Source organism: Miniopterus schreibersii, assembly GCF_964146895.1.
Source record: "Miniopterus schreibersii genome assembly, chromosome: 8".
NCBI lineage: Eukaryota > Metazoa > Chordata > Mammalia > Chiroptera > Miniopteridae > Miniopterus > Miniopterus schreibersii.
This window is the reverse complement of record NC_138109.1, coordinates 27,684,672-27,699,470: the sequence shown is the minus strand read 5'-3', so window position 1 is coordinate 27,699,470 and position 14,799 is coordinate 27,684,672. Positions and strand designations below refer to the sequence as shown.

The window sequence follows — 14,799 nt, the reverse complement described above, 5'->3', positions numbered from 1 at the left end:
AAAACAATTGAAAGTGGGAGTCAAAACTTCCCAGCATTTTCTCAAAATGCTCAGATGGTTTTATAGGTGAGATTAACACATTTTCAAGAAATATTTCCAGATATAGAAAAAAAGCAAAAACTTTTCTATAATAGTAATAAAACCTGATTTTTATTAATAAGATTTAGAGAAGACTTCCAATTAAAGATGGTGAGTTGAACACATACATTTATATATAGCAAAGAAAGCAAATGCAGTCTTGATTCCAAAGTAGGGTAATATGAAAAATAAAATTGCAGACTCTTGTGAATGTCATTGTCTATACCATAAAAAAATGTTAGTTAACTGTATTAATTAGGATAGAATACGTTTTGCTGTGGTAACTAGTAATCCCAGAACTTCAACAGCTTCATATAATAAGGTTGTTTGCATTCATACTATATTTTCATTTCAGGTCAGCTGGAGGCTTTGCTCTGTGTCATCCTCACTCAGGGTCTCAAGCTGATGGAACGATAAGCATAAAAAATATAGATCATGCCCTGGCCAGTGTGGTTCAGTTGGTTGAATGTTGTCCCATGCACCAAAAGATCACTGGTTAGATTGCTGGTCAGGGTACATGTCCAGGTTGCAAGAGGTAGCCGATTAACGTTTCTCTCTCTCTCTCACTCTCCCTTTCTCACTCTCTAAAAATCAATAAAAACATACTTTTTTTTCCATTTTATTTTTTAATGTATCTTTATTGATTTCAGAGAGAGGAAAGGAGAGGGAGAGAGAGAGCTAGAAACATCAATGATGAGAGAGTCATTGATCGGCTGCAGCCCGCAACCCGGGCATGGTGCCCTGACCGGGAATCGAACCCTGATCGTCTGGATCCTAGGTCGACGCTTAACTGCTGAGCCATGCCCAGCTGGGCAAAACATACATTTTTTAAAAAGAATATAGATAATTGCTAAGAGGTACAAACTTCCAGTTATAAAATAGTCCAGGCCAGTGTGACTCAGTTGGTTGGAACGTCATCCCAACACACCAAAATTTTGCAGGTTCAGTTCCTGGTCAGGGCACATACCTAGTTTGCAGGTTCTCTCTTTCCTTTCCCCTCTTTCTAAAATCAGTAAAAACATATCCTCTAGTGAGGATTTAAATAAACAAGGAACTAAATAAATAAGTCATGGGAATGTAATATTCAGCATAGGGAATATAGTCAATAATATTGTAATAACTTCATACAGTAACAGATGGTTATTAGACTTATTGCTGTGATCACTTCATAAGGTACATAAATGTCAAATCACTGTTGTACACCTGTAACTAATATAATGTTAACTATACTTTGATTAAAAAGAGAGAGCATTGCTTGTCATTGTTTCAGAGGGAGATACGATTCCTTGATAGATCATCTTTTCCTGAACAAATACTGTGAATTCTTTTAAATGTATGTTATCAGTTCTCCTTCTCAAGTATCCTTTTTAAATTTTGTCAACCTTCGACTACAGCCTCACAACCTTTCCTTTGAAGAATGTCAGGCCTCCCTTTTCCTACTTGAGTATGAGATAGCCCCTCCTTTCTTGCAGACTGCAAAAAAATTTCTGAAAGGGGTCTTAAATTGTACTTGTGCATGAAGAATTTTGATGTAATGAACTGGAATGTGGTGGTGCTAGCCTCTGGCTGGTAAGTACTCTCTTCATTCTGGAATGTAGTCTTATATCTCATTTTAAAATTCTGAGCCTGTGGTCTTTTGTTTTGAATCCTCACCTGAGGATATTTTTTCCCCATTACTTTTTTAGAGTAGAAGGGAGACAGAAACATCTATGTGAGAGAGACACATTAAGTGGCTGCCTCCCACTCACACCCCAATCAGGGCTGAGCCTGCAACCAAGGTACATGCCCTTGGCCGGAATCAAACGTGGGACCCTTCGGTCCACAGGCCAATGCTCTAACCACTGAGCCAAACTGGCTAGGGTGAGACTATAGTCTTTTATTCAAAACAATAATCATATAAAAAATCCTTTTTGCAAAAATACTCATAGTTTTCCCAAAGAACTTCCTTAATACTTTGATATTCCAAACACCTTCTTTTGAAGTATAGCATCTTTCTCTTCGATTTTCTTGTTTAACTGTCATATCCTCACTTGCAATGGCTTTGGTGAAGTTCCCCAACATCATTTTAATTGCTTCATAAAGTCTTGCATCTTTTTTAAGATTTGCAATTTCACTTTACAGTTAATGTGCACTATACTATCCACTGATTAGACAAAGATGTCAACAGAGAAATGCTGTTAATCAGGGTAAGATATGTGAATCAAGAACCATTTAAGTAGTCAGTTTATTAGTGAATAATTTCATGTTATAACTTTTGCTTCCTTATATAGGCTGAATTGTCCTCTCCTCTCAAATTTATACACTAGTCCTCAGAATGTGACTGTATCTGCAGATGGGGTCTTTAAAGAGGTAATTAAGTTAAAATGAGGTCATTAGGATGGGCCCTATTCCAGTGACTGGTGTCCTTACCAGATGCATACACAGAGAAGACAATGTAAAGAAAGGGTCATCTACAAGCTAAAGAGAGAGGCTTAGAACAGATCCTTCTTTCATGTCCCTCAGAAGGAACCAAGTCACCTAACATCTTGATTTTATACTTATAGCTTCCAGAACTGTGAGAAAAGAAATTTCTGTTGTTTAAGCCATCCATTCTGTGGTACTGTTCTGGCAGCCCAGCACACTAATACACATCATACTCAAACTACTTTATAACTGTGGAAATGTGGATCATGAAAGTGTCAGGGAACTATGAAATCACATAGTAAGCTGAGGTCAGGAAAGATGTCCTAGGGAAGTAACAGCTAAACTGAACATTTAAGTAATAGGTGTTAGCCTGTAGAGTGGGCAAAGGGGTCAGAGACAAAAAGATTAATTTCCAACATGCTTCCTTCCATTTATTTATCCCTCTAATCCACTGCACCAGGGTTGTTTCTAAGACATAAATCATACCATGCTGTTCCCTCAAAACCCTTCCATGGCTTCCAGGAGCATTCAGGATAAAATAAACAACAAATCTTAACCCACTCTCCTAGGCCCTCAACTACTAGCCCCTGCCTAATTCCAGCATTACTTTGTGTCATTCTACCTTCACTCACTTTCAGTTTCTGTCACACAAGCCATCTTTAGGTTTTCCCACTTCTTCCAGTTTCCAGGCTTTTCCCTCAAGCTACCCAATTTGTACAGAACACTATTCCTACTCTCACTTCATTTAACTAATTAATCCCTATTCATCCTTCAGATCTGTTGATTAAAACAGTAGGCTTCTCACTGTACTTTTTCACAGCACTTCTTCCAACTGTAATTAAACTAATTATGCAATTACTTTAAAGTCTCTCCTCAAGTAGACTATGGGGACCTATGTGTCTTGGTTATAGCTATATCCCCAGGGTCTAGCATTGTGCCTAACGCATATAAATACCCAATTATTTGTTCAATGAAGAGCTGTGGTTTGACTGGAAAACTGAGTTTTATGTGACGGGAGTTTACAGGGATTTTCATAAAACCCTCCTAAAAATCTGTGGCCTCTAGTGAGACTATTAAATATATAAGATAGGACCTTAGGTACAGAGTGGTAAGCTTTGGGGTTGACTCTGCTTCGTTCAGGTAGCCTATGGACACAGACTGTAGTGTTTGAGAGAAAAAGCCTGTCCCCTTTCCATGATTTTGCAAGCAATTAAATTGGCTCTTCATACTCTTAAGCCTGGGCACTGACCAGGGTAGGGGATAGGGTGGGAACTCAAGACTCAGGCCCAGCAGTGCACAGAACTCTCATTGCCCTGTTATCAATGCTGAGGTGAGCAATTTTGGGGGATTTTCAGTAAGAAAGCTGGGGGCTATAGGGAGGTAGCTGACAGTGCTAAGAATTGCCAGTAGATGGCGCCAGTCCACTAATGTACCTAATTCAGAAAAGCAGAAATAGAATTCAGTTCCATCCTGGTTCCTCCAGTACCAGGGCAGGTAGTACCCAGTATCCCCAAAGAAAATGGTTTCCATCCCAGGTCCAACCAGACAAATAACACAATAAGCAGTGTAGATGTTCCAATGGCTTTATTAACTTGCTCTTTCAGGGGGTGGCAGTACCTCGTAGCTGGAGATCTGGACAGGAAACCAGGAAGCTGTGGTTTCAGTATGGGTCATTAAAGGGGTACAGAGGGTGCCCTGCATCTCTTGGCACCGTCTTCCCATCTACCTGGAAAGAGAGATAGACATATAACCCATTAGGAATTAATATGTCAAAGACACAGGGCATCTTTTCCCCAAACCTCCTGAACCTCACTTGTATACATACAGTATAATGCCAGATGGCAGTGACAGGGCCCCAGCCTCAGAGAATGTCACAGTATCAACAGCATTCCCACCAAACCCATAGCCTGGTACATAGTTTGCAGTCTAAGCTGGGAAGGAACTATTTATTTACTTATGTGCAATAGGCTTCAATGCAACTTCAACCCCTCTAACAAGGTTGAGAATGCCTTTTAGGCTCCCTTCATTTATATCGTTCACTAAGATTTTTCTATGTGTCAGGAACTAGAATCATTTTACAGATAGGAAGCTTAGGCCTAGAGAAGCTAAATAACGTTCTAGCTTATAAGATACAGAAAAACAGAACTGGGACTCACTGGCTCTACTCCTCATCCCTGAGCCATACTACTTCCCTAAGCTGAATAAAAAGAACCCATTGTGTCCAGGACAGTAATCCTGCCAACACCACCATTCTGCCTCTTTCTGACCGGCATTGTTGAAGCCAGACTTGGGCCAGAATCCTGCTCCAAATCTAACATTCACTGACTGTGGGTGTGAAACATACTCACTGTAAGCAGAGGCACAATGTATCGCCAATTTTTATTCAAGGAATCTAGCTGCTTCATCTCTTCTGGGCTAAAGGTGAAGTCAAAAACCTGGGAATGGAGAGTAGGGGTCAGGAGTGGAATTCGGATTCCAGAACATTGCCTTCTTAGCCTGGCAGAGTCAGGGCCAGACTGTGTCCCAGTCGGCTAAAGAAGACAGGACCCATCACCAAATACCTGGATGTTCTGAAGGATACGGGAAGGTGTGACACTCTTGGGGATGGAGATCACTTTCCGCTGGACCTGCCATCTGAGGTAGGGGATTGAGGTAGATGAAGAAGAGGAGTCAGTATTCGTAATAAGCATTGTTTTGTTTTCCATGCAGCCTTTTCTATAAGCTCCTGGAGCCCTTGAGCCCCACTGGAGTGGGGAACATGATTCAGAGTGGCCTTCCACAGATCACATGGCAAGAGTCTCAGCTTTATCCAAGCACTTGGATAAGGAACCCCTAAACCCTTGCCTCCCAACTCTGGAGCCCTTTCCCTGACCTGACGTCCTTTCCCCAAGATTGCCAGCACCTGAGCAAGATCTGGGCTGGAGACCGGCCATACTTTTCAGCCAGTGCCAGGACCACTGGCTCCTCAAACAGGACAGGTTCATTAGGATCACGCCAAACACGATCATAGGAGCCCAAAGGGCTGTAAGCAGTCACCTCCAGGCCGCGTGCTTGGCAATGGGCAATCAGCTCATGCTGAGACAGATATGGGTGGCATTCCACCTGAGACAAGAAACAACCCATCATCATTAGGTGGCCACATTCAGCTTGCCTGGCTGCACCATCCAGATCAACCCTGCACTGCTGACTCGCCCCCTTCAGCTGCTTTCCTCATTCTGTTTTCCACAGTCCATTTCATTCTCACCCCACACTTCAATGCTGTTCTTTATGCAGAGGAATCCTGCACCAACATTTCTAACAACTTGCTAGCCATCTCCATGAAGTAGACTCATCATCTGTTCACTCATGCTTTTGCACATACACCCCCTCAAAACAACTGACCTGCTATGCTGTGCTCACCTGCAGGACAGCTGGACGCACAGAGGCCACACTGAGCAGATCATCAATCTGCCGACTGTTGAAGTTGGACAGGCCCAGCGCCCGCACCAGCCCCTTGGCCACCAGTGCCTCCAGAGCCTTCCAGGTCTCCTTGTAGTCAGTGAAGTCATAGCGGATAGTCCCATCAGCATTCTTAGGGAAAGGGTCATCCCCCCGCCTGAGTGAAAGACAGCTCCTCAAGAGTGGGCACAAATGCCAGGCTTCTGCCTTACCCGCCCATCCAGCCACTCTATATCCCATACTCCAAGCCCAGAAAGGGCAAAGAGCCAAGAATGAGAAATAAGCACGGTTTTTCACCCTTCCAGATCATGACCCAGGTGTTCACTCTATACGGAATGGCCAGTCCCCCTCTTCTTCCCAGAGGCAGATTATATCTCCTCTCCTCTGGGAAGTCTTCCGTAATGCCTTCCTCCTCAGAGTTGCATGCTCTTGCAGCCTTCTTCTGGCACAGGGCACAGAGCTGATGGTAGGCTCCTCTCACACCCTCTGCTGGAACTTATTATTTACTCCAACCCCAGGGCCTAGTTCAGCAGAAGGTAGTACCTTTCCTGAATGAATAAAGGGAGCAGGAGAACCACTCATGCATACCCTAGGATACACCCCATGTGGAGCTGCACTCCTTTTTCTGTAGCTAAACTCCTGGCTGCTGTAGCAGAAAGGGCTGAGTTCCCAGGCCAAGTTCCTCAGCTTGCCACACAGATAGTGTTCCTATCCTGCTCTGCTGTGACTTACTATTAAGTTACTAACTTGACCCCCCCCGCCCCAACCCCTAATTCCCTGGATAAAGACCCTGGCAAAGCTTACTCAAAGGCATAAGGCCAGTGTATCAGGTACAGATCCAAATACTCCAGCTGGAGGTCAGCCAGTGTCTTCCGGAGGGCAGACTCCACATCCTCGGGGTGGTGCTTAGTATTCCACAGCTTGGAAGTCACAAACAGCTCCTCCCGAGACACCGCCTGGTGAAAGGGGCAGGGCCCATAATGAAAAGAGGCATGGGCACCCAAGTCTCACCTCTGGGAGAGGAATTAAAAGGGAGGTGATGCCAGATCCCTCCATCCAGGCCCCAGCCCCCACCCCCAGCCTCTTAGATCTCTTGCCCCATCCCTCTGCAAGCCCAGTCCTCACCTTGCCAGGCCCCACATTCTCTTTCAAGGCCTCCCCAATCTCAGTCTCATTGCCGTAGACAGCAGCACAGTCAATGTGGCGGTAGCCTACACTCAGGGCATACTTAATAGCTGCTTTTACCTGCCAGGTGAGAGAAGCAGAGGGTTTCAGCTCTGTTGGTCTGGGCCAGAAACTGCCCTTCTGAGGGTAACTGACAGGGGAAGGGGGCAGGAACATACCATTGTAGTCATCCATGCAGTGGGGAGAGACAATGGAAGATGGTTCTAGTCTAGGAGAAGGGACCAGAAGCCTTAAACCCTTTGTCCCCATCCCACTAACCTCCAAGGTTCCTTCCTACCCAACAATCTCAGCAGGGCCCAGCAAAAAACTAATAACATGTTCCCAGCTACATGCTCAGAAGATGAATATATTTGCACAGGACAGAAGTATAGGTCATGGAGACAGGTTCCCAGCCCTGAGGAGCTGGTTAGGGAAACATGAAACACAGATAAGTAATTCCTAGGCCAAGTTCACAGGGAGGGAGAGAGAGACCCATGTAACCAAAAGCTGTGGGGGATCAGGCAAGCAGAAGAGGTGAGGGGGGGGAGAAAATTAAGGAAAGTAGAGAAGTGAGACGGAAGCTGGACCCAGAGCCTCCTATCAGAAGAGAAAAAAGCAGGTATCAAGTAGGAGGACAGTTAATTTGCTAAAAACCGACTAGAAATGGCATTGGAAGCAGAACCAGGTGCCAGGCCCTTGCCATTCAAGATCCCCATCTAGGTACAGCTCTAACTATCCGGATATATTCCCCTATCCCTGCTGCCCCATTCCACCCCCCTCGTTCTTGGCCCTGGCTCTGAACTCTACCCCTTGCCTTCATCTGGCTCCTGGACTTGTCCTGAGCCATGTCAGTGCCTGCCTAGAGCACAAAGACCTGGGCTCCAGAGTTCTAGGCAGCTGCAGGAAGGAAATAAAAGGGAAAAAAGGCAGAAGGTCATGCAACCACACCACAAACACTAGCCAAAATCCCAGAGAGAAGAGGCTGTTCTCGTTGCCTGAATCCCTCCCAAACTTAATCCCTAAACTGCTCTAAACTCTTACTCAGACGTTCAGAGGGAAATGACATAAGGCAAGGAAGATGCCCAACCCTAGGTGGATGCTGAATCTCTAGCTGTCAACCCTAGGAAAACGAGTCTCCATTCCCAGGCTCCCCATGCCTGGAAGGGTCTACATCTGCCTTTTGTTTTATTCAGCCCTGAGCTAAATAAATTTATATTTTTAAATGGTTACATAAGTACATAATCACCTCTATTTTGCAATTTGTTCAACAAAATCTAAATTATTAACCATCTGGTTCATTAAGAAAACATTTACTAATCCTTGGTCTATACACTTGACTTAGTTATTCTTTAAACCCTGACACACTCTGCGTACGCACCTCTGGAATGAGCACTAGTGAGAGAGGCCCAGCCCTCGAGAAGCCCATTGTGGGGGGAGACATGATCACAGCACAGGGTGATAAATGACATATTAGGGATCAGCAAAGGGCCAGACACAGAGGGTTCCCACATCTGCCACAGGACTCAGTGTCAATCCAGTTACGGAAAGGGTTTTTTCCTATGCTCTTGCCTTGTTGACCCTTAAGTCCCTCCTCTGAGTCAGCTGGGTAAGCGAAGGGCACACTACTAGGCCCTTCTTCCATTGTTTTCTTCCCATTGCTCTCCAGGCTCATCCCACCTTAAGTGGAGTACAAGGGTGGGGCTGCTAGGGAAAATGCAGAGATTTTCTCCCAAATACTACCTTTTCCCTAGCAGAGGTGCAAGAAGCCCTCCCTCCTCTTCCCCCATCCCTCACCTGGCCAGGATTGCTCTTCCACGTGCCCAGTCCAATCAGGGGCATCTTCTGCCCAGTGTGCAGGAGGACACAGGAAGCCGCCATTGCCTCCTGAAAGATAAATGGGAAGAGAGTGATATGGAGATCAGTGCTGCTTGGGCTTCAGCTACCCACTGGTCAAGATTCCTATAAAACTTGGGTGGCAAAGGAGGCACAGAGGTGATAAACAAACCTGTGGTTGTGTGTATGTGCCTGTGAGCAGAGGCAACTGAGCCAGGGTGCCCCAAAGCAACCAAAGCCAGTAGTTCCTGGACAAACATTAACCAGACCAACAGCCTGGCTGCCCTTCCTTCCACCAGGCTAAAGGTCTGTGTTAAAGAGCTCCAATACCTAAAAACAAAGGCAGTGTGGCTCCCTAAAAGTACCCAGCCTGACTACATATGGTCTCAAGCCAGTGTAAGACAGGCAGAGGCCATTATGAGTCAATGTGAGACTGGGCGACAGAACAAGCTCAGGAAAGGGTCACATCTCTGAGGTTGAAATGACCATTCCCAGGAGACTGTCAGAACTGCAGAGACTCTGTGAGTTCCTCTCACAGAGGTCTGATACACCATGCTCCTAGGCCTGAGTGGGCTCTTACAAGAGAAGTATACCGTCTTTTAGATGAATAAACAGGCTAAGAGAGGTAAAGTTATTTGCCCCAAATCAACAACTAAGAAGCAGCAGAGCCAAGGATCCAAGGAGGAGCTAATGGAAAAAGGCAAGAAAAAGGCAGGTAAACACAGACCTATAAAAAAATACATGTGCTGAGAGTAGACACATGCACAATGTGCTACAGAAAGCAAGTTGACTTCTGTAGGGCAAGAACCAGGGAATACTGACATTGGCCTTTAAAAATGAGTTGGGCCCGGCCGGGCCTGGCTCAGCAGTTGAGCGTCGACCTGGGATCCAGGTGATCAGGGTTCGATTCCCGGTCAGGGCACATGCCTGGTTGTTGGCTTGATCAATGACTCTCTCATCACTGATGTTTCTGTCGCTCTCTCTCTCTCTCTCCCTCTCCTCTCCTCTCTCTGAAATCAATAAAAATATATTTTAAAAAAAATAAAAATGAGTTGGACATTCCCTAGAGTCAAGGGGAAAAGTCTTTTCAGGAAGGGGAATTAGACACAGGACTTCAGTGCAGCAAAAAGCAATAAATTTCAGATCCAAGAAAATTTCCAACTGAACAAAAGGGGGTGGGTGATTGGGGCAACCCCCTTTGGAGAGCTATGAATATCAGAAGTCTCCAAATAGCCCAAAAATGAATACTCATTCAGTCAGCAAATGATGAATATTCCAGGCCTTGGGCTAGACCCACATATTAAAATAGTCCTTCCCCTCCTGGAGTTTATATGGTCCGGTGGGGGAGGGGGAAGGATAGAAGATATGGGCACAATGTATAAGAAATATGACCAAAATCTGCACAAGCGCTGCAAGAAAAGAATAAGGTGGCTTTTTGGAGGTGCTGAGTCCAGTCTCAATGAATACGAGTTATCCAAGTGAAAGGGAAAGGAGAAAGAATGCTCACCCCCAAAGTCAATAAGGTAGAAAGCTTTTCACTCGATCTCATCAGTGCTATAAGTAGTATCACTCTCTCAGGACTGATTTCATTGTTGGCAATATCTTTTAAATATAACCTTTGTTTCCAAGTTCTGAAAGGACATCAAGAATATTATGGTAGAACAGGTAATAAGACAAATTGTGTGTACCACCTACACACCAAAATTGTCTTTCCAAATACTTCTGCCTCAGGAACAATTTTACAGTCTGTCTAGAATAACCAGTTACAGAGACCACTTCTTTCTGCTAAAACAAAAATGTTCAATTTGGGAAGCAAACCAATGATTGCTGAGAATAATCCTCTTTGTTACCAAACTTCCCAGGGATCAGGCAAGTATGTCTGGACTTCACAGAAGAACTAGCCTGCCAGCTACCATCAGAGTGTGGCTGATTTCCTCCTGGGCTTAATCCCCAAACAAGTAACCTGCTGGCCTCTCCTAGATTTCCCAGCACACAGGGGAGGGCTCTGAAATTACAAATGGGCTGAGAGCTCAAACAAAAACTATGCCTAAAGGGAAAAGGAAGAAGAAACCTGATACTTGCTTCTCTCTTTCTTTTGTTGGTGAAACTGAAAACCAAAAGGGCTGAGGCTTGGGGGTGAGGGGAAGATCGTGGAGGAAGGAGGGCTTAAGAAAAATCTCTGAAGAACAAGAGCTCCAATGGAGTAAATGGAAGGGCCCCAGCTGAAGACAGATGTTTTTCTCTAGGACAGGAAGTCATCCTCTGCCAGTTCTTGACTTCCTCATCTGCCTGAGGCAACAACTTTCCAGCTTACCCCTGCATTAACAGGCTCTGAGTTTGCCAGGAAGTGCCTCGCTGGACCTCTGGCAACACTCAGAAACCTTCTTATGTTGGGAAAGGTTCTAAAAGTAAAAGGGAAAAGCTGTGTGTATATAAGACGGGGACGAGGGTAATATCAGAAGTCAGGTTTTATTGGTACCTATGTTGTTTTGACCTGGGATTTAGTCTTTGAGGGGAACTAGAAAACACAGGAAAAAGAGGAAGCAGTATTTGGATGACTGTTCCCTGGCTGCATGGGCCTTTCCTCCGCCTCCCATAAATGTTGGTGTCCCTCACGGGTCTGTTCCCAATCCTCTTCTCACTCCCTAGACGAGCTCATTTCTTCAGTTATCACCTTAAATGCGAATTCTTCCCACCCCGGTTTTGTATATTCAACTCTCTCTGTACATCTCCACAAGTGTGTCCTATCGGTACCTGAGACTCAACACGTCCAAAACTGTATTTGTCAAATCCAGCAGCAGAGCACAGAAGAAACAGTTCAAGGTTTGGGGTTGCACAAATCTGGGTTTGAATCTCAGCCTCACCTCTGTGAAGAGATACTATGTCTAAAGCACTTCACACAGTGCCTGGGACCCATTATCTTCTTTTGGTATATTTTTTCTCACCAGGGACTCAGGGACCCTGGATAACCATTAAAACAAACTAGGCAACATATTCACAGTATAATCCATTGGGTCTTTAAAAAGCCATCTAAATAATGTATTTCAGTTCATTTGAGGCATTTCTGAGTGTTATAAGATTATGGTTTTGACAGGTGACGAGGAGTATAACTTTTCCTGTACTTCTGAGAATCCAGCATGGAAAGCCATCTTACATATGTAATGGTGGCCAAGATTTGGGCTATTTGGCTGGATTAAAAATCCTGTTAGTACTTGCATACATAAAGAAAGATACTATTTGCTCTAAACTGTAATGTAAAACCTAAAACTACAATAACACTTCACATACTTCTTGATGTGAAAAAAACTTTAAAAAATATATGTCCTAAATCTTTCTCCAGTCCATCCATATTTACCTGTGCTACCACTGCTCTAGCTCTGACCACTCCTACCTGAACCAGGGATCTCTCTGCTTCCAGTGTGGTCCCTCTCCCCACAATCCATTCACTTCATCTGACCATGTGACTCCCAGGTTCAAGTTCAAGCTCTTCCAGCAGTTCTACCCAGAACAAAGTCTGGACTCCTTAGTATACCCTTCATAACCTGGCTCCCACATTCCTCATTTTTCTTCCTCATTTAAGACTTCATGTTTCCGACTTTGCAGAGTGAGCCACCACTTACTTGATTCCAGGCCTCTGCACACTTTCCTTCCCCAAGTCCCAATCTTACCTGGCTAACTGCTGTTCATCCTTCAGGTAGCACTTTAAACTTCTGGCTCCTCCTATGTACTGATAGCTTGTGCACAGTTGCAGTTGTATGTTTATATAAGCCCTCCCCAAACCTGGGTACTCCTTGAGGTCAGAGCCTGTCATCTCTCTGGACCCCTCCACTCCTAGACTGCCTGCCCCATACATACATGCACACACACACAGAGGCAAAGTGGGGAGATCTTGACAGCTAGAGGGGCATTTGAGAAAGTCACTGCTTTCTTCCATTTGTTCTTGGGTAACCTAGAAAGAATCATCTCTGGAAAATACCAAAGAACTTTACCATATCCCCCCCACTCTCCCCTCAAAAAATCCCAGTGGCTCCAGACAGGATGCTACTGAGATTACTCCTGTACAAATAAAAAAACTGATACCTTGGGAAAAATAACAGGCTTGATCAAAACCATAAAGACTCTTCTAAGGAAGGTCCTACAAGCCCTGAGAATGGTCAAGCTGAAGAGAAGAATTAATAACAACTCCATAAGGTGAAGACTCACTTTAACAGAGCTCTGAGGCAACTAAAAAGCATGCCCTGGCTTTCCCAAACCCAAGGCAGGCGCCTAACAAAGCAAACTCTATCCCCTCCCGCCATTTTTGAGAAGCATCTCTACAATTCCATAGAAAGGCCTGATCTCCTGGAAAAAAATCGTGTGAGCGAGCCAACAAAAGGGAAAATTTACTGAGCACCTAGTACGTGCTGAGCTCTTTAAAAGCTTTATCTCACTTAATTCTCCCTATGGTTCTGTGGGAACTCATTTTACCGCCGAGGAAACTGAGGTTCGGAGAAACAGAACTTATTCAAGATCACACAGCGAAGAAGACAAAAGAGTTCAAATCTGAAACCAAGCCCGGCCCCCTCCAGAACCTCCGCCCCCCACTCGATCCCGGGGGCGCACACCTCTGTCGTGAAGGACCAAGGCCAACTCCTCTGCAAGAAAGATGGGGCCTCAGCAGGAGAAACTCACCTCAGCACGAGCGCTCAGCGGGAAAAAAGTGGTATAGCCTCCCCTCCGTTCGGAGCCCCGCTAGCGATCCAAGGAGCCTCGGCTTCCGGGATTGGCGGACGGCGAGCGGAGCTGGCGGGAGGGTGAGCGCACCCGCGAAGCCCCTCCCAGAGGAGGGGCGAGGGCCGCGCCGTCGGCCTCCCTCGTCGCCGCGGGTCCCGCCGGCGCCCGCGAGAGGCAGCTTGGGGGTGGAAACCGGCGCTGGGAGCCTGCACCATCTCCTCGTCTGGGTGGGATTGGCCCGAGTTTAGACACAGCTGACGGAGCTGGGTTTGGACGAGGCTCGGGCCTAGTGAAACCCGCAGCTCCGTTCTCGTGGGGCGTGGGGGCGGGGCCGGGCCGCGCCGCTGCTGGCCCACTGTGCACCGCGCGCCGGGCTCCTGCGGCCGGCGGGGCAGGCTCCCGAGTGCCGCCTTCTTCTCGGGGCCGGTCTCCCTCCCGGTCCGCTAAGGTCCCTTCTCTCTTACAGTCAGGTTGGTCCCAGGATATGCCTAAGCTGGCCCGGTTGTTTGGTTAGCAAACTGAGGCCCAGAGAACAGCCTCAACACAAAGGCTGACCATGAAAAGGAAGACCTGGGCGAGTCTCTAGGCTCCCAAGAGGTAGAAAGTCCATGGTTTCTGTCTGGACTGTGGACCCTGGCCACTCTTTAATGTGCAAGACGCTGTGCTACACTTTATAAACGTGATTTTATCGAATCTTTACAACAACCCTGGATGGACAGTGTTCTTTATTTCTTGTAAGTCTTTATTGAAGTATATAGCATAGCGTACCTACAGAAAAATGTACAAATCTTAAACTCACAGCTCTATGATTTTTCTTTATCTGTAACTGTCATACAGGTGAGGATAACAGAAGTTACCAGCACACTGGAAGCCTGTCAGAAGTATTCGCCATTTATTTTTTAGATTGGACAGATTCAGCAAGGTAAAATAGCTTGCCCAAAGTCACACAGCTGTTAAGTTACAGATTTGAAATAGACCCTGCCTTTGGGGCTGTGAGATGGCTTGCATTTACATGTGGCGACATAACATTCAAACCTGTAAAGAATTTTGTGAATTTGAGCCAAGCTGTCAACATTTGCAGATAGTTGCCCGGAAGCAAAATCTCAGCCCATTGAGATAATGCTACAGACAATGGTAGTTTTGCACCTTATTTTATACATTACAATCAAA

General features: G+C 45.6%; 1 protein-coding gene across 4 annotated transcripts; it reads right to left on the bottom strand.

Annotated features, from left to right (window-relative positions):
- Nucleotides 1–4,048: 4,048 nt before the first annotated feature.
- Nucleotides 4,049–13,990, bottom strand: AKR1A1 (aldo-keto reductase family 1 member A1). 4 transcript variants are annotated; one of them, XM_081145276.1, is made up of 9 exons: nucleotides 13,588–13,990; nucleotides 8,878–8,967; nucleotides 7,045–7,164; nucleotides 6,724–6,875; nucleotides 5,881–6,076; nucleotides 5,384–5,583; nucleotides 5,043–5,115; nucleotides 4,830–4,916; nucleotides 4,049–4,207 (listed from the first exon to the last, which is right to left on the bottom strand). In XM_081145276.1, the coding sequence occupies exons 2-9, from the start codon at nucleotides 8,959–8,961 to the stop codon at nucleotides 4,142–4,144; spliced, it is 978 nt and encodes a 325-aa protein (XP_081001402.1). In that variant the 5' UTR covers nucleotides 8,962–8,967; nucleotides 13,588–13,990; the 3' UTR covers nucleotides 4,049–4,141. The 4 variants fall into 4 exon arrangements, with proteins under 4 accessions (XP_081001402.1, XP_081001401.1, XP_081001403.1 ...); XM_081145275.1 differs by lacking the exon at nucleotides 13,588–13,990 and adding an exon at nucleotides 10,424–10,542; XM_081145277.1 differs by lacking the exon at nucleotides 13,588–13,990 and adding an exon at nucleotides 9,089–9,139.
- Between the last annotated feature and the right edge of the window lie 809 nt (nucleotides 13,991–14,799).

Bases quoted from the DNA above. Each gene is read 5' to 3' on its own strand.
- AKR1A1 (XM_081145275.1), bottom strand. From the start codon at position 10,465: ATGAGATCGAGTGAAAAGCTTTCTACCTTATTGACTTTGGGG. The intron at 6,077-6,723 runs GTAAGCTTTGCC...TCTTTCACTCAG, and splicing joins CACTGGCCTTATGCCTTTGA to GCGGGGGGATGACCCTTTCC. The intron at 5,116-5,383 runs GTGCTGGCAATC...CCCCTACCTCAG, and splicing joins CCAGCCCAGATCTTGCTCAG to ATGGCAGGTCCAGCGGAAAG.